Source organism: Gallus gallus, chromosome 2 (genome assembly GCF_016699485.2).
Source record: "Gallus gallus isolate bGalGal1 chromosome 2, bGalGal1.mat.broiler.GRCg7b, whole genome shotgun sequence".
Lineage (NCBI taxonomy): Eukaryota > Metazoa > Chordata > Aves > Galliformes > Phasianidae > Gallus > Gallus gallus.
In genome coordinates this window covers 65,787,208-65,805,735 of record NC_052533.1, presented here as the reverse complement: position 1 = coordinate 65,805,735, position 18,528 = coordinate 65,787,208, and the positions used below count along the sequence as shown (strand labels likewise).

Genomic DNA, 18,528 nt, shown 5'->3' with positions numbered 1-18,528 from the left:
GAGCTTTGCTGCAGGCAGCAGGACCTCTGCCTTCAAAACAGGGCATGAAGAACCCACGCACACCCCCGAGGTTTTCTAAGGGCCACCTATGCGTGCTCACGGCCAGGCCAGGCGTCAATGGCATCAGCACCGCTTAGCCAAATGGGACTCCTGTTCAGGAATGCTTCTCAGAAGGAGTGGTGAGGCGCTGGAATAGGCTGCTCAGGGAGGCGGTGGAGTCACCAACCCTGGAAGTGTTTAAGGAAAGAGCAGCTGCAGTACTTTGGGACGTGCGTTAGTGGGCACTAATGGCGGCAGGTGGACAGTTGGACTAAGATGGTCTTAGAGGCCTTGTCCGAACTTAATGATGCTACGGTTCGTGATTCCATGTCCCAGCATCACGCAGTTACACAGGCTGTGGGCAGTCACTTTAGAACACCAATGCACTCAGCAGAGTCATTTTCTTTAGCACGGGAGCAGCTTCATTTCAAGGAGTATTACTGAAACTGTGAAGCATGCGGCGACCGCTGAGAAGCCACTCCTGCCTGTACTCCGTCTCTGCAGCAGAGTGAACCCCCACCTCCTCTCCAGGCTGAATAGATTACCATCTGCTTCCATCAGCTTCCCATTTTTCAAATCCCGGACCGACGCTTTGCTCGCTGCAGATTCTACCGGGGTCTGCTCCCTAGGGAAGGGTGGGCGAAGGCTGCCGGCTCCGAGTCTTAGGGAAGAAACGAAGGCGCTTCCTCTTTCATAATTTGCAAAAGCAAAGTTTGGAGCCGCTTCAGAGAGGAGAAAAGGGCTGCGGGCGGCCTCGGCACGGGACCAGCGGGGACTGAACCCCGCTCCGCCGCCCCCGGCCCCGGCCGCCTGCAGAGGGCAGCCGGCACCGCAGCGCCGCCGGGGCGACGCCGCCGCCTCGGGACGCGCCGGGACCCGGCACGGAGCGGAGTCCGCTTTGCCCCGTTCAACCCCCGGTGCGCGGGGTGCCGCAGCGCCCGCGTGGCGAGAGGCTCGGCTCGGTGGACGGCTTCCCCAGCTTCTCCCCGAGGAAACCGCACATCGGATACCGGCTTCTCCCCGCTCCCGTTCTGCCGAACTACGCGGGCAGCCGGGGAGACAGATGCTCTGTGCCACCCGACGCGCTTGAAATAATTCAGAGCAAAGCGCGGCGCTGTCATCGAAAATATTCACCAAACGTCAAACGCGTTAAAAGCGGCCCCAGAGCGGCGGACGAACCCCCCCCCCCCCCCCCAAACCCTCTCGAGAGCGGTTCGCACCCCCGGGCCGCGTCACCTCCTTCGGAAACCAAAAGGGAGAAGGAGCGCGGCGCGGACTGCTCTGCAATCCTGGCTTCGCAGAAAGTTATGCGAGGAATTGCGCTCGCTCCACACTCGCTCCGACCACTGCCAAGCGACGCAGCCTCTTTTTTCTTTCTTTCTCCCCCCCCCCCCCCCTCCCAGTCCCCGTGGCAAACAACGTGCCGACACGCCGAGGCTGTCCGCCGCAGCCCTTCTCCCGCAGCCCGCACGGACCCTCCCCGGCGGCGCAGACGGGCAGGGACCGACGCCCGCAGAATCCATCAGAAGAATAAAAACGGCGCAGTGGGAATCAACGGCCCGGGAGGAGTTTGCGACCGCGAAAGGCCGCCTCCCCGTCGCGTCGCGTCGCGTCGCGTCGCGCCCCGTCCCGTCCCGTCCCGTGGCGCCGCTCGCCCCCCGCCCGTCCCGGGGACACCCGCCCGCCCCGCCCGGGGGAGACGGCGGGGAGAGGCGAAGCCGTGCCCGGACCTTGGAGCAAAGGGGAGCGGGAGAGCTCGGGCCGATCCTCGGGGAAGGAGTCGAGGAGGCGCTTGAAGAGGCGGCCCAGGTCGGAGTAGCTGCGGTGCAGGTAGAGGATGTTGCGGTCCGACCACTCGGTGCGGATCTCGTAGAACTCCTCCTCGTCGCCCCGCCGGCTGATGATGAGCCGCCGGATGCCGTTCACCCAGCAGCCCCGCACGTACATGTTCACCAGCGAAGTGCCCTCGAACACGGCCGAGGCCATCCCGCCGCCGGCGGAGGGCGAAGCGAAGCGCCCCGCCCGCCGCCGCCGAGTTAAGGGGAGGAGGAGGAAGAGGAGGAGGAGGAGGAGGACGGGGGGTGCCACCCGGCGCACCCCCCGGGGCGGGGGAGCGGGGCGGCCCGGCCCCTTCTGCTCCCCCCCTCCCCTCCCGCTGCGGGAGGGCTCAGCCCCGCGGGCGGGCGGCGAGCCGGGGGGGGGGGGGGGAACACTGAACCCCGCAGCCCGACTCCCCTCGGCCCTCCTCCCCGCCCGCCCCTCCGCCCGCAGCTCCCCGGATCCTCCTCTTCCTTCTCGGGACGGTTTCGCAGACGCCGCAGACATGACGAGGAAATTTTTTCCCCTCCCAGTGACCCTAGAAGTTTTTCTCTTTTTTTTTTTTTTTTAAACAACTTCCAGCCCGGCCGCCGAGGAAGGAAGCGGGGGAATACGCAGCGCACACCGCCTCCGGCTGCTGCGTACCGCGCTGTCAGCGCCCAGCACCGCCCCACGGCAGCCCCGGTGCCGGGGGGGGGAGAGGGAAGACGGCGCCTCCGGGGGCAGGGAGTGCCGCGACGCCGGGGAAGAGCAGGACAAAGAGAGGAAGCTGAGGGGCTCGGGGCCTGCTCAGCCCCCACATGCCCAGGGGGTGCAGATGTATGCGTGGATGAAGGCGAAGCCGACGACAGCGGGTGGTGTGGTGGGATGTGCCGCCCGGGATGGTGCCTCTGTGGGCTCCACTGGGAGCATCCTGTGGGAGAGGGGCTGGGGGCATGAATTCCCGGGCTCCTGCCATGACCCGGGGAAGGGAAGGCTCTACCTTTATCAGTAACATCTTTATCAGTGACACAGATGATGGGATGGAGTGCCCCTTCAGCAAGTTTGCGGACAACACCAAGTTGAGTAGCGCAGTTGGTATGACAGCAGCAAGGGACGCTATTCGAAGGGATCTGAGGAAGCTCGAAAGGTGGGCCCAAGTGAACCTAATGAGTTTCTATAAGGCCAAGTGCACAGTATTACACCTGGGTTGGGGCCATCCCAGATTCCACGGAGTGGAAGAAGAATTCATTGAGAGCAGCCCTGCCAAGCGGGACTTGGGGGTTCTGGCCGATGAAAAATGAGCCAGCAGTGGGAGCTTGCAGTGCGGAAGGCCAACGGTATCCTGGGCTGCATTAGAAGAGGGGTGGCCAGCAGGGCGAGGGAAGGGATTGTGTCCCTCTGCTCTGCCCTTGTGAAGCTCCATCCGGAGTACTGTGTGCAGGTCTGCAGCTCCCAGGACAAGAAAGACACAGAGCTGTTGAAGCGGGTCCAAAGAAGGACCATAAAGATGATCAAAGGGTTGGGGCACTTCTCTTAAGAAGAAGGTTTGAGGGATCTGAGTTTGTTCAGCCTGGGGAAGAGAAGGCTCCAGGGAGACCACAGTGCAGCCTTCTGGTACCTAAAGGGAGTTTATAAACAGGAGAAGGACCTACTTTTTACATGGTCTGATAGTGACAGGACAAGGAGGAACAGTTTGAAAGTAAAAAAGAAGACTTAGGTGAGATGTTAGTAAGAAATTCTTTACTCAGAGGTTTGTGAGGCAGTGGCACAGCTGCCCAGAGAAGCTGTGGGTGCCCCATCCCTGGAGGTGTCCAAGGCCAGGTTGGATGGGACCCTGGGCAGCCTGAGCTGGTGGGTGGCAACTCTTCTCACAGCAGGGGGTTGGAACTGGGTGGGCTTCGAGGCCCCTTCCAATCTAAGCCATTCTATGATTGTATGATTCCTGCCTGCAGCATTTTGGGAGGTCGGAGGTCATTGTCCTCACACGACCTAATATCAAATTTGAGTTGATTCTGGCCAGCTTGACACCCATGGTTCATGAGCCCAGGAATTCACATGGTAACAATGCAGGGGCTGTTTAGCCATTTGGCAAAATTGATGGAAGCCAGAGATGAAAACACTGGGAAAGATATTGACCAATGAATGGTGTTTGGTCTTTACGGTGAACCAATTCCAAACCTACAAGTGCAGTTATGTCTCACTCTCCCTATTCAAATACATGATTGCGTATTTCCTTAACTTCTGTGTCATAAAATTGGTCTTCTTTCCACCTGAAGCACAATCAGATGTAACGAATGCACGCAAGGAAGCCCTTCTGGAGGCACACACACACCCTGCAGCCTCACTCTGCAGCACCTGCAGCCATTTCTTTCTTGAAACCTGAAGCTGTAAAACCAGGACTTGAGATGTTGAAGCAGATGCCGGGGAGCTCAGAGCCCCCAGACCGCCCTCACTGTGGCTAGGCTGGGCCTTGAGCTGTCCTACAAAGCCTGACAAAGGGAGCAACCTGGGGCACAGGCTCTCCCTGCGTGCGGTGCAGTGTGTGGCACAGGCCCACCCACTTCACCTTGGCTCACCACAAAAGGGTTTCCACAGCCCCATTGGCCTTGACATCCCACGTACGGCGGATGCGGGCCACTTGGAATATGCAATGCGGCTTTGCAGGAAAGGAACCGCTGCAAACCTTTGTCCCGCAGGAGGATCTTGACACGGTTCATTTTGTTCGGGATGGGCTCTTCTAAGCTCTCCTCTTGTGCCAGCACTAGGTGGTCTCCCCAGCTCTTTTGTGCAAAAACATGAGAAGATAAAACGCCCTCTCTTCTGAGAGCTGCCGTGGAAACCTGAAATAACCACGGATCTGAAAGAAAACTAATAGGAAGAGAGCTACAAGGCTTGTTGGAGTTCAAAATGCATCTGGACAACACTCTCAGGCATATGGTCTTATTTTTGGGTGGTCCTGTGCAGAGGCAGGAGTTGGATTCTAAGATCCTTATGAGTCCCTCCCAGCTTTGGATATTCTACAATTCTATGAAGGCCAAGCCCCTTTTTAAAAAGATGTCGGCCTTGGGTTGCTTCTAACTATGCACATGGCTTCTGCTTGCTCCTACTGGCATTTTTTGCCTTTGCAATGGAATGAATGTTGCCATCATCAGCCTGCCCACAAGCATACGCAGCCCTGCAGACCTCCGAGGCTCCCAGCAGCTCACAGAGCTCTGGCTGCAGCTGGGTTCAATGGGGCTTTGGCTAGGAGTCCTCTACTTCTGCTGGGTAATGGCTCAAGCATGGAATGGCTGGTTCTGTTTTTCCCTTTCAGTCTGACTGGTGCCACCCTTCCAACTCTATTATCAAGCAAAAGCCTGTCACGTTTGCACATGAAAAATGAGCTTGCACCAAAATCCTTCCTTCTAAAGGACTTGAAATTGACATAGTGATACCAGATCCTGATTTTTAAGAATATGAAAAGTAGACATATCCCTATACTTGGTTCTCACCCCGGGTGGCAGGATACATACACCTATGTCCTCTCATCTAGCTGCTACACGTAGCAGCGTAATGCCTGCCTGCCACTAAGCCTGGGCACAACTGCCCTTTGTGAAGGTTGGCTTAGTAATAACAGCCTGTGACTGCGTGGCTCCGTTAAAGTTTTACTGCAAAATGCTCACACGCAGGAAAGCAGTGTTTGCATGGGAACAGCAGCGTGCTGAGGAGGAAGGCAGCCCTTGCAAGATTTTTTGCACCGTGGAAAATAAAATGGACGAGCAGTGAGGATGGGCAGTCACGAGGGACACAGACATCTTGCAGATGAAAGTATCTTTTATTATCAGCACCTTCCATTGTAGCCGTACCAATTGTATCTGCCATGCACTTTTAAAAGTACATAGAGGGCATTCATTTGCATCTGACTAGTTTTTCATATGTATGCAGCATGGGCAGAGGCACTGCGCAGCAGCTGCTCTTTAGCAGAAAATGGGGAACACGTATTTGCCTTTTTTAAAAAGAAAGGCTGTTATGGAAAGACATTTCACTCCCGTTTGCGTGGATTGTTGGGTTGCTATTTTCCATATTTAAATTTGGAGACAGAAGTAATTAGTGGCAATTGCACCTGAGAGAGTAAAGATGCTGGCTGAGTATGTGTTTTATCCCCCTGCCTTTTTGTGATCTTATTGTTTTACTGGAACCGTAAAATACCACTGGGATGCAAGCACTCTCCTAAGCACTTATTATCTTCATTTCTACCCAGGAATTTTTCAGTCTTGCATTCAGTTTCACGAACCAGTAATCCTTCATTTAAAATGCATGCAGAATACACACCACACGCTGCTCATCAAGCAAGGTGACCCAGGCCCTCTGAAGATTGATCCGGCTACAGATTCACCCAAGTCTTCCATTGATGCAGCAAAACTGCCTGAATTTGAGTGCCAAATCATGGGGTTTAAGAAGCTTAAGAGCAGGTAACTTCCCTTCCTTCTTATGCTGTGAATTACTGCTAGAAACACAAGTGAAGATGAACGAATCTGTGGTTCTAAACTCACGGTGTGCTGTGACGCCTGCTAACCCTGCCTTTTCAGGCTTCTTTACCCATGCAGTGGTAATGTCAGGGATATGTGCTTTATTCTGACATACAAACATGCTATGAAGACTTCTGAAAGCCATCCCCAGTCAGCCTTCTGGGCTGCAGGTGCACACTGCTAACTCACATCCAACTTTTTTTTGTCCTCAAGTCCTCCTCCGCAGGGCTGCTCTCAATGAGTTCTTCTCCCAAGCCATACGCACCTGGGATTGCCCCGACTCTCTTCCCTGTGCACAGATAAGCTAGGAGATCTGGGTGAATGCTGCAGCATGGTGGCACGGAGCAGGAAGAAGGAGCCAGGGGCAGAGAGGGAAGGTGTTTCCTTCAGCTGACACTGCCACCAAAACCCATGCCTTTGGCACATCTCCGGAAATAGTCTGAGAAAGGCAGGAGGAGGAATAACGCCTTCCTGGGGGGGAAAAGGCTTTCTGGTTGTTCAAGTGTTCCCTTGCTCAAGGAAGCTGACTTTCTATATTCTTGTAAATAAGCAAAAACCGTACCCAGGCTCCTGGCTCCATTAATAATTTCTCTTCCTAACGGGAACAAGCATTCCGGGTTCAAACATCTCAGCAAGCTGCTTAACAACTCAAAGAGCAGGAACACTTCCCAGACCTGGAGTCACCAAAGACGTCTTGCCTGGCAAATCCGTAAAATTGTTCCTGCTATGAAAGCATGGCCTGGCCTCTGCAGCAAAGGATGAAGTCACATTTCCAGCCTCACATCTGTGAGCAGGGGAGAACAGAGCCGATGCGAAGACATTCAGCTCATTTTGCTCTGTTGCCAGTGCAGTACTGGAACAAATAAAATACCATTCCTCTTGCTCAACAGTACCAAAAATCATTTGGAAAGGAAGGAGAGCTTTATCTACTTACATATACAGTGAAAAGAAGACAGTGAGCTTTGAAGAGCAGCCCACACCTCTGTAATACCTGCAAGCAATGGGGAGCGGGCCGCCTTTTTGTTTTCTCCTACCACGTGCAACTTTCTGCTAATTGTGTGGGTTTTGTTTGTTTTCTATTTTAATGAGCAATCCAATGTCAAAACAGCTCTTGATGTTCTAGTCTTTAGCTCACATGACAAGATCATCTGAGCACCACTGGTGAGATTAAATGAGCTCCTGAGCGAAGCATCCTTTCATGCTCCTGTGGGGCCATTGGACTGCGCGGGGCTTGAGCACACAGCCAGAGCACTGCCGGGACTGTGTTCTCACTTTGTTCTCCTCTCTCCCCCAGGCTGCTTCTGTGAAGTACTGAGCCCTCCTGGAGCTAAGGGGACTTTAAGAAGTGCTCAATATCCTTCCAGCTTTGGCTACCTCATAATATGGCCTTTAATGTATGCACAACCTATTTTTAGAATCTATAACGTGTTTTCTGGGTAAAACACTGCTTGAAAGACCCCCTCCTCTCCCTCTGAGTTGACATTGAATTTGATTTAATAGAAGAGCCTGAAATTCTTTCCATTAAAAAGTGCATTATAAATGCTCAAGGAGCTGTAACTGCAGTTGAAAGCTAGGTATATTCCTGCCAAAGGGTAAACTAGCTTCATCTAATAGGAGAATAGTTCTAGTGGAACAATTTACCCTTTATGAGTGTTTTTCCTAAAGACAACATAGGAAGTATGTCTTCACTGTGCTTCCAGCAGAGCAAAATAAATTAAATACACCTGCAGGTTACTGAAAAAAAAAAACCACTGGCATTAAAATATGCAAGACAATTTATCTGCATTTTCAGACTCTTAGCCTACTGAGTCAACCAAGTGGGCAATAAAAGTCCACAGTGCTAGGATTTGGTACAGCTTGTAATGATCCCGTGTATGGCCTAAGACTGCACATTCGTATTGCACGTGGAAGAAGAAAGCCTTAAAGTGCTCAGCAATGACAAGCATTATAATTCTGACTCTGCAGAAGGGGAGACAGAGCCCCAGAGCAGAGAAAGCAGCTTGCCTAAGCCTGCAGAAAGAGGCTGTCTTAGAGGTTGAAATATTTGCAGCACTTGGCACATGGACTTGTATGCAGCCTTTAAAGAACATACTGTTTTGCGGGGAGGGGAAATCACATTGCATATTTCCATCAGAACTATAAATGCAAAAGTGAGCAACCTGCACATGAAGAGGTTGTGGCTTTTTTTTTAAGTATCATGGTGCTCAAATGTTCTTCTACGCTTTTCCTCTTTACTGTGAGTAAATATCATCCAGCCTAAAAACAGTAGGCTGAGCATAATAACTTCAAGCTGGGCATTTTTTTTTTTGCTACTGTTGTTAGCAACTGGAACAAATTCTTCCTTTGCTCTCCCTGCACCACCCTAGGAGAAGCAACTGGCTTTGTTTTAGATGCTGACAACTCTGTCTGTGCCCCAAGTAGCGACGAGTCTCACTGAAAGCATATGAGCCATCCAGCTGAACCACAGTACCCTGCTCTTGAACTTCATTTTAAGGGCACATAATGTTAAGGGCTTAGCTATGTGAATATGGAGTCCTTCAACACCCGCTCAAGGCAAGGAGAAGTACTCAATGAAAGAAAAACATACGGAAGTTGCAGCAACAAGAATGCCGAATATGAAAGAAATGCAGGATTGGATCCTGAGCCTGATGAACAGGTATTACTGAATTGCATTTATTCACATAACTGCATCCATAAGTTACAGCTCATCAGTGTTTGCTGCTACAAACGCTTCGAGTCACAACAAGTGTGAGTGATTGGATGTGTCTACACAGCATAATTAGAGATGTAAACAGTGGTTGCTATTGCAGAAACTAGAGCAATATGCTAAGTAATTACCTAAGTTATTTCAGTCCAGATATATTCTGTATCATTACTGTAATTACAAGGATTAAATCCAAGCCCATCATACCTTCAGTAGTTCAGTTTGTGTGCAACAACAACATGTTTCTCAATTTGAAGATGTTCCTTCTATAACCGGGGTGGCCCACACTCTCCCCCATTTTTAGTTGTCTAAGCCACAACGGAAAGGCCCATTAATGAAAGCAAGGTTAATTACACCTTATTGAGAATGGCTTCAGAGGGTATCCCTTCTAAAAAACAGCAGAGTGGGGAGTCTACACACTCTGTTCCGTTCTGCCTTAAAAATGAAGCAAAACCTCACAATGAATGCCTCCATTTATGTTTCCGAGTTCTTTTCATACTTAATGTGTCTATGTGAATGTACCAAATACAAACGAAGCTTGAGTAATACACAACTATTTTCCCTTTATTTTCCTATATGGCTCAGCATTCTATTTTTCAAACCCTTCCCAAGAGCGAGAAAGAAACAATTTCCCCACCCCCCCTTCTTTGTTTCTTTTTCCTCTTACTCAGGAAGGAGCTTTAGTGAATCTGTTAGGACCATTGTGCTATATTCAGTGTAACTTAGTGCAGCTCACGTGTGAATTGAGGCTCTCTTCTCTATGAGAAAAGATATATCCCCATATGATAAGTACTTTCCCTAAAGCCCTGTTATTATTTGTCAAATTATAAAGGCCAGAATACCTTGAACATATATATATGGTTCATGTCTACGCTACACATAGTGAAGATGGTCATATAAGTTAGCACAGCACCTCTTAATAAAAAAAAGGACAAAATATAATGGACAACTCTCATTCTCAATACGAAGAGGCTGAGAAAGCACTACAAAAATTTCATCTTTGCATAGGCCAGGGATAATTTCTTCCTTAAAAGATAAATGCAGTAACTTCAACCAAGGGCTGACTCTCAACTAAGCACACTGTGAAGCCACAAAGGAACATGAAGAATGACACAAAAGATATGCAATGGTTTTAGTACAAATGATTGCTGGAAAAACAACTTCTACCCATGCTAAAAGCCTTTGGGCTTGATTCTACAACTGCTCCAAGCAGAAAAATACATACTGTTTCAACAGTAATGGTATTTTGTTTGTTTTATTTGGATGAAAGGGGGCTGCAGTGACAGTGGGAATTGTTCCCATACTCATAGAATATGCTGATTTGGAAAGGGACCCACAAGGATCATTGAGTCCAACTCGGCTCCACACAGCACCACCCAAAATCAAAACCCACAGTTCAAGTATACAGCTCATTTGCTAATCCCACTATAAACCAGCTTAAGTTTCAAACAAAGTCAGGCTCAAATGCGGCCAGCTAAAATATCTACAGAATCCTCCTGTTTCAGCACACAGTGCTATCACATCCCATGGGACAGAACCTACACTTACTGTAACATGGTGCACCAACCCAACCCATGCTGTGAGACAGGAGGGACTTTACAGAAGTACAAGACCTTGATTACTGCTGCAAGCAGAGCCTATGTTAATGCATCATTTTACTGCAAGATTACTGTAATTCTAACGTATATCTTCTTCAGGTCTCCTCAGTATTGCTTCAGCCCTAGTCAGCACTATACGAGCCCAATGAAGTCCTTTATCCTGGACCATCTATCTCTTCTGTCACTTCAGTGAAGCTAATACAAATAGAAACAAACAAATTGAAATTAATTGTATTAGAAGTTTGCAGTTGTGCATACAATCACTGACCCCAGAAAATGGCTGGTAAATAAAACAGTTCAAGGAGCAGAGGTTTTAATGGCAATAGTTCAAAAGAACGTGACTTCAAAAATCTAAACATGTAATATAATGAGAAAACAGAATTGTGTAATACAGACATCTAATGGGAAATGCATATTGTTATATGGATACTAAGGAAAATAAATAATTAACCAAAGAAGAAATTGAAAGTGTCAAGAGATAAAAGCAAAAGGTTTTATGAAGAATTGTGTTAGGGAATTTATGAATGAAAGCTGAAAGCCTTTCTTAACTTCAGTTCAGGGACTGAGAGTAAAAGAGATTTTCTGAGCCTCTGTAGATGAGAGCCTCTACACAAACAAGAATTCGCTGGTGCAGGAGCACCATCTTGGCTCATTTACCCCAGACCCTAGCAGCTTGATCAGTAACATTAAATGTTATTCTAAGTAAAGAGATAGGATAATACAGTCTTAGTGTAAATACGGTGCAAATTGCATCTACTGGCTAGTTTGTTGTTTGAGATGGCTCTTTTCAGTTGTTGCCTGAAAAAAAACCTAAGGCTTTTCTCCTATCACCTAAGTTTCTCAGTTGTCTAATTTCCCATTTGCCTAACCCAAGCACAGGTGACAAAAACTGCCCAGAATGGTTACATGTAGCTGCTACACAAGGACTCACAATTTCTCTTCTAATCTTAAGTGACCATTCTACACTAGTACTTACACTCTCATGATAACAACTACACTTAGGCCTACTAAAAAAGTTAAGATTAAATAAGAGGTACATACAGTTAGCTGAATATTTCTTCTCCAAATGAGATGGATATTCCACTAAGCACAATTTCCCTTGAATTGTTTACTTTTGGAAACCTATTTGATAGTGTGGATTCCAAGCACGTGCTTTGCTTCAAAAAAAGTAATAGTTTCACAAGACTTTGTTTTCTTTGCCTTTCAATTGCTTTCCCATAGCAATTGTGATCCAAACAACCCAACACTGCCTGCAAAGTGAAACTCCCAAACAAGACAATCTGGAAATAAAAGCACTTGCTAACATTACAGGAATACTGTTTGTTCACAGGGCATCAAATGCATATCAAGATTTTTTTAGTTTCGGCAAGAATGGTCTCATCACTCAGCTTGCAAAAGTGGATGGGAACAAAAAGGGAAATAGTCTTTGTAAGGACTAAATGCCTTTTTCCTTAGCATTAAAGATATTAATTCCCCTTTAGAACAGGAAGGTTCTCTGCATCTGAGCATTTTGGAGTGATGTCACTACACAAACACAGCTTCATCAGTGCAAATCTTCAGGGAGCTCTGACTGCACCACTGTACAGGTATGTGTCAGCACAATTAAACACAGGTACCAGTTAAACCCATGCAGAAGTAGGCAGACAATCAGAGATTTACAGCTAAATGCTTCAGCAGGGGCACAATTTAAGCTTTCTTTTCCTTCCTAGGAAGACTAGGAAGGATCTAAGGAAGACACAGGCATCTGCATAGATTAAAAAAAAAAGATGAAGATCCTGATAAGATCTACAGGGAATAAGAAAACAGACAAGTCTATGGCTTCAAAAGCACAGCAGCTTTCTTGTCTCTATTGCTGCACAGAAAAATCAATGCCAGGGCTCTGTCTCCTCCTGTCCTGAAAGGATGCAAGAAACACAAAGGCAAAACAGCCTAACTAACAGCCATCTGCTTGGGGGAGCTGTCAGCGGGATGATTTGCAATATGTGATGGACTGAAGCAAGCATGTCCTTCTGGCAGGTGGGGCGGCCATAGGCTTTTGTTCTTGCCTTGGCTGGGCTCACAACACTACCTTTTTTTGAGCTAGAAGTTGAGCAACTTCTCTCTTCTGAGTGGCTTCTCAGTGGGAACACTGAGTGCCAAAAAAACCAAACACCTGTCTCCAAAGTTGTTAGGAACATAAGTATTTTGCATATAGCAGCTGAGTCAAACAAGGGAAACTCTTTTGACTTCCTCTCCTCCCCAGCTTTCATTTGAAAAAAGTGTGTGTGGGGGGAGAGTTTCAACTGCCTCCTAATTGTTCCTCGCTTCCTGTCAAAAGATCTGAACTAAATCCCAGGAAACTTGTCATTCCCTGTCTGAAGCAGAGTTCAGGAGAACAATAGATGGCTAAAATCAATGGTTCCACAGCAAAGACTTGTTAAAATGTAAGTTTGCATTGCTACTCACTATTGAATAGCTCTATTGGAGCTCCTAATACACTTCCACTGTAAGTTTTGTTGGTGACTTTCAACACACTAATATATCTTTTAGCTTCTCTGATGGTTGCTAGGAGGAACTATCTCCTTCTGAAAAAAAAAATAAAATAGGTGGAATATAAAGGTCAACAAAGAAATTTACCATAGTACAACATAAAATCATGGCAGTCTAGTTTAGTACAGAAAAGCTCATTTTTTCCTCAAAGCCATCATTTCTCATCTTCATTTCAATTTCAAAGACTGATGATGCCATAACGCCTAAGATGGTGAAACAGATTGGCCCTTGAGTCATTAGTTATTCTTCATATCCTTCTCAACGCTATCTCACTAATTCAACTTGATTAGATTAGCAGTTTCTCTTGGTGTAAGCCCCAAACTTGTTTATCTTGAAGCACTAAAAGTAGCTTCCCAAAGCCATATCTGGTATCCAAATGGGTTGTCCTGATATTCCCAGAAAAAAGACAACCCTTCCTCACTTCCTGAAGCAATGACAGAGTTGTCTAGTTAAACAGCATGGCAGATGGAGCCTGCGCAGCTTACCCTTCATGTGTTTGCCGCTGCCAGACAGAAACCCCATTACAGGACTCAGGGAAATAAATATCAGAATACAAGACAGGTTCTATTTTCTATGAAGTTGCCACTGTCTTGTGCTTGCTTCCCACCACTGTCAACACGAAACTATTAAAATGCATAATTTATTGCAGGTTGCTTGAATATATCTGAAAAGATAATCTCTGTGAATGTCTCCCTATTCAAATCTTGCACAGATTTCCTCTAGTAGCAGAAGACATAAAAGAAGTAGGAGATTTGAGAAAGATTTACTTGAGAAGAATGTCAAGTGTCATATCTTATTTTCCTCTCTCATTGCTGACGCTCATTTGAATCTCCCATTCAGCACTGGGAACATCCGAGTTATCAGCTGTTCCCACTCATTGAGAAAATTGAAAGATAAATTCTGAAAACAGTGAACAGGATTGGAGGCCCAAATCCTGTTTGTCTGGTCTTGAGGCAGAACCAACCACACGTTGAATTAGTTCTTTGCTCCACAAGAAGGCATGAAGCATAGATAAGGCTGTATAAGCATCAATGGCTTACTTGGAGAGATCCGATCCAATCACGGCACATCAAGTAGATTAAGAGGCCAAGTGGAACATAACATGCTCTGTCCTGGTGAGAACTGGGAGGCGTGATGACCAAACTCTGAAGATCAGACTGCTTAAAAGTAGTATTTCTGCATATGAATATCTAGTGCCTACCCACAGGCAACCAAGCTTGACCAAGTCATACAGCTTAAAAATGTCAAGATCTCCAAGGAAATTCTGTGGAAGGAAACCAAGAAGAAAACTCTTATTGTCCTATCGCTACAAGGCTTTCTTTCTTCTTCTGTTAAAGCAATTCATTTTGTAAAGACTTAACAAGCTAAATCTTAAATTCCCCCCTAAAACAGACTTGGATCCAAGCTACCCTGAGAATTAGTTGGTATAACTGAGATCAGAATCCAGACTTCCATTCTTCTTCATTCCTTACCAGGCAGTCTCTCCTCTCTTTCAAAATAAAGTGTAGATTTCAATTACAGAATTAAGACTTCATCCCTACGTAAGTAATTAGAAGTACATTTTTTGCAGTGTTGTTTGCCTCATTAAAGGCACCATGGTATTTCTGAAAGGTAATGATGGCTCTTACAACTAATGATCATTTAGAAATAGAAGTGTTCCTGCAGGATCAACTTCCTGTACGTGTCTCAGTCTCCCATGGAGATCATTAATAGAAGCATCGTCACTGCCTTCCACTTCCCAAGGACAGGAAAGTCCATTGGAAGGACTCCACCACAGTTATTAGGCCACAGGTTTCTTTTGCTCAGGAAGGGTGGCCGAGCTCTTAACTCCTTAAATAAAGATCCTCAGAAAGCTCAAGGGCTTGTCTCTGAGTTGGAGAGGAAAGCTACTGAGGAACAAGCCCTGGCTTCAGTGGCAGCTGGGAGCTGCCTGGCCATCAGCAGCACTGCTGAGGAGGTGCCAGGAGTGGTGTTGAGCAGCAGGCTAGGCCGGAGACCCAGCACAGCAGCGAGGAAGGCCAGAAGCAGCCCAGGCTGCACCAACAGCACCTCAGGCAGCATACTGAGGGCAGTGATTATTCCCTTTCTCCTGGCACCACATTAAGACTAGAACATAGCGTTCAGTGCTGGCCCTTGGGACAAGGAGGATGATCACACAGTACAAGTCCAGGCAACTGGCGCAATGCCAGCGAGGAGAGGCTGAGGGACCAGGGCTTGCTCAGCTTTGAGAAGAGACAGCTTCAAGGACCTGACACCTGAGAAGAGGCATAGAAGCTCAGGTTGCCCAGACAGGCTGCACAACCTCTAACCTTGAAGATTTCAAGGATGTAGCTGGTCAAAGCCCTGAGCAACCTGGTCTCATTTTATGCCTAATCCTGCTCTAGGAAGGAGGTTGGACTAGAGACCTACCGAGGTCTTTTCTAATCTAAATCTTTTTAAGAGATGCAAGATATCTGTGCAAACAAGTTAAAAAAGGACAACTCCTTGTCACAGTAGATCTGGAAAGATTTAGGAAGCAGAACTTTTCAGATTCAATGAACAGAATCAAAACCAAACAATGTCCCTTTTCCTCTATATATTATACTGAACATTACATTAAAATTTATTCCAGGTACTATTATCTGACATGTAAACTTTTTTTTCTGACTAGTCATTTCAGAGATTAACAAGTTTAGGATTTAGAAGAAAGAAATCCCTTCTTTCTCCTGGCAGGTATCCATAGCAAAGCAATTATTAAAGATTAACTGCTGCTTAAGCTTCTGAAATAGGACTTTTGCCGGTTTCTTCCAAGCAAATCCCTGCTTCCCCACTGTACAAACATAAAACCAGACTAAATCCATTTGTGTCATCCAGAGATTCTTATCCTGTCTACCATGGCCCAAATCTGAATAACTGCCAAAGAAAGAAAATTCTCTGATATATACCACAGGGATTGAGAAATGTATGACCCTCTGAATCTCAGCATAAGTGACTGTACAAGAAACAAAAAAGAAAACAAAAGCAATCAGGCTACGTATTTTTTAAGAAGAATGAAAAGTCAAAAGAAAACAGTGAGTGAGAATCATTCCTTCTGGCATAAGACACAAGTAGGAAGCTTCATAACACGAAGTCCTGAAATTTACTTGCTATATAAATTGGTCAAAGGGGTCTGTGGGACCTGAGCCAGGGAAGTGTGCTCCATGAGGACTTCTAAAGTCCTGTCAACTACATAAGAATAGCCACAAAATGCCTGAAGTGCTTATTACTGCATTTTCCATCAAAGGGCCAGACAAGGTACTGCTTTACAGAAATGAAAGGAGTCAGAAACCGCTTGCGAGTCATACAGCTGCATTAACTCATTAGACATTGAAAACCATGGGCCTGGTTTAATTCTTCATAATGACTAGACTGACGATGACCAACTTGAGAAAGACGTTCAGGATCTGGTTCCACATGAAGAAAAGCTTTAACTAAAGGCCGGGCACATTTTAGCCTTTTGATCTAGACAGACAGTCTTTATGGCAACTTCTAGGGTGAAAAGTAAGATCTGTGCTGAAAACCTACCTCATTTCATGCTTTGAAATGGTACACTTCTGTTTTCAAAATAATTTCCTCTCCTCCTTGGGTAATGCATGTCTAAATATTCTTTCATAGGTATCTGTATTTTAAAAAGCATTCCAGAATGAATTCTTCTCCCCTGACAGGAAAAATGCTTTTGGGAATTTGTAGGAGGATTAGAAATTTAACAACATGCAGAGTAAAATATTAAAATCACATCATGCCTTTTAAGAAACCAAACTTTCAAAAAGTGGCATTTTCATTTGTTCTGGTCCTTGGAAGTTCTGTGATGGAAAGCCCTGCCCATGCATTTTCTTGCTTTGAAGTCCTAACACATTTGTAAAATAGGAAAAAATTGAATCTGGAACATTGGGTCTGTAATTACATATCATCATACAAAATAAGGGGGAATAAAAAGCACATGCTTCCTTGAGCTGTAATGACCATGCCCATAATGGAGATGGTAAAGCCTCAGGATAAAATTCTAGCTTTGCTGAAGTTGACACACAAGATTTCACCCTCAGAATTGCCCTCTGAGGACAGGACCCTTTCCTTGTATTGGTTTAGGTCTGTTAGTTTTAATGATGGCCTGCAATGACAACTCCCACATACCAAAAGGAAAAAAAAGCCTGGGTGTGCAAAATCATTTGCCTCACACAAAGAAGAAACTTTCCTTAATAACATGGACATCATTAATAGATAATTGATCTCTGTACTTTCAAGAGCAAATTTCAATTCCAGGTAATATTTAGCAGCCTGTAATTACAATAAGTTGGCAAAGTCTTTATTTTTAAAGTAACGAAGGGATATACGTATTTTTTTCCTTCAGAGAAAATATTTTTCTTCGTAACCAAAATAAGAAATTCATTACATGTACAAGCTGCTTTCTTTTCAGGTGTGTGTTGTGTGTCTCTAGCATACTACTCTAGACAGGGAAAGATATTCCAGTAACAGATCTAGTGTTTATAGTGGGGGAAGAAGGCCACTGATCACAAAAGGTTGCATGCAACAAAGATTAAGAATAGTATTTTTCACATGTCACGAGATTCTAAGACATGGAAGAAAGAACTACTAGCAAACAGAAAGTTTATTTCTCTCCTTTTCTGGAATGCTTTCAGCATGAATTTTTAGGGTTGCTACTAACAGTAAATGGCAGATAGAAAAAAAAGAATAGCATTTAAAAAGAAATCTCTGCTCATTTTTTGCTTGTCTACAATAAATGTATTGCACAAAAAGGAAGACAAACGAAATCAAAAGAGACTGTTTCTCTTGCAGCAGTAGTAAGCAGGAGAAAAGCAGCAATCACTCGCGTACCATCCCAAAACACAAAGTAATAGCAGCTCTCAACTGCATTTAAGGGCAATTTCATCTTCACTACACCGATTCACGAAAGGTAAATGCTTACATGAATGGTGCCTTGTTACAGCATACTGAATAGGCACACATAGTGACACACTGAAGATCGGTGATCCAGGTCAGGCATGATATGTATTTACCAGTAAGTTCAAGAGGAAGCACATTTTAACACCACTGCTAGTCCTATCATGTATATTTTGTTAACCATTCATACCTTGCTTTCAAATTATGTTTTGCATCCTATCTTTAAGCCTGTAATTCTGGTTGGATCAGATCATTTAACACAGATTATTACCAAGACTTGCCCAGAAGTAACACAGTTTTGGAAAAGCTCTGTTGATGTGTCTCAGGTCATTCCTTCCTGCCTCCTCCTCGTTTCTGGTATAGATCTATAACTACAACCCAAGAGTACCCTTTGACATACGGCATGTTGTATAATAAAGTTCACTGCAGTTGA

The 18,528-nt window shown here is 46.0% G+C and overlaps 1 protein-coding gene and 1 long non-coding RNA gene across 2 annotated transcripts in view; one reads left to right on the top strand and one right to left on the bottom strand.

The window, feature by feature from the left end:
• PXDC1 (PX domain containing 1) overlaps nt 1-2,072 on the bottom strand; it is a 22,454-nt gene extending 20,382 nt beyond the window's left edge. Inside the window, exon 1 of the mRNA XM_418967.7 lies at nt 1,770-2,072. Within this exon, the coding sequence (XP_418967.2) occupies nt 1,770-2,025 (256 nt within the window). The 5' untranslated portion in view covers nt 2,026-2,072. The remainder of the gene's footprint in view (nt 1-1,769) is intronic.
• LOC121113111 lies at nt 1,686-18,528 on the top strand. The gene is made up of 2 exons (XR_005857827.2): nt 1,686-9,003; nt 12,131-18,528. It is a non-coding gene; the product is annotated as an uncharacterized LOC121113111 (long non-coding RNA).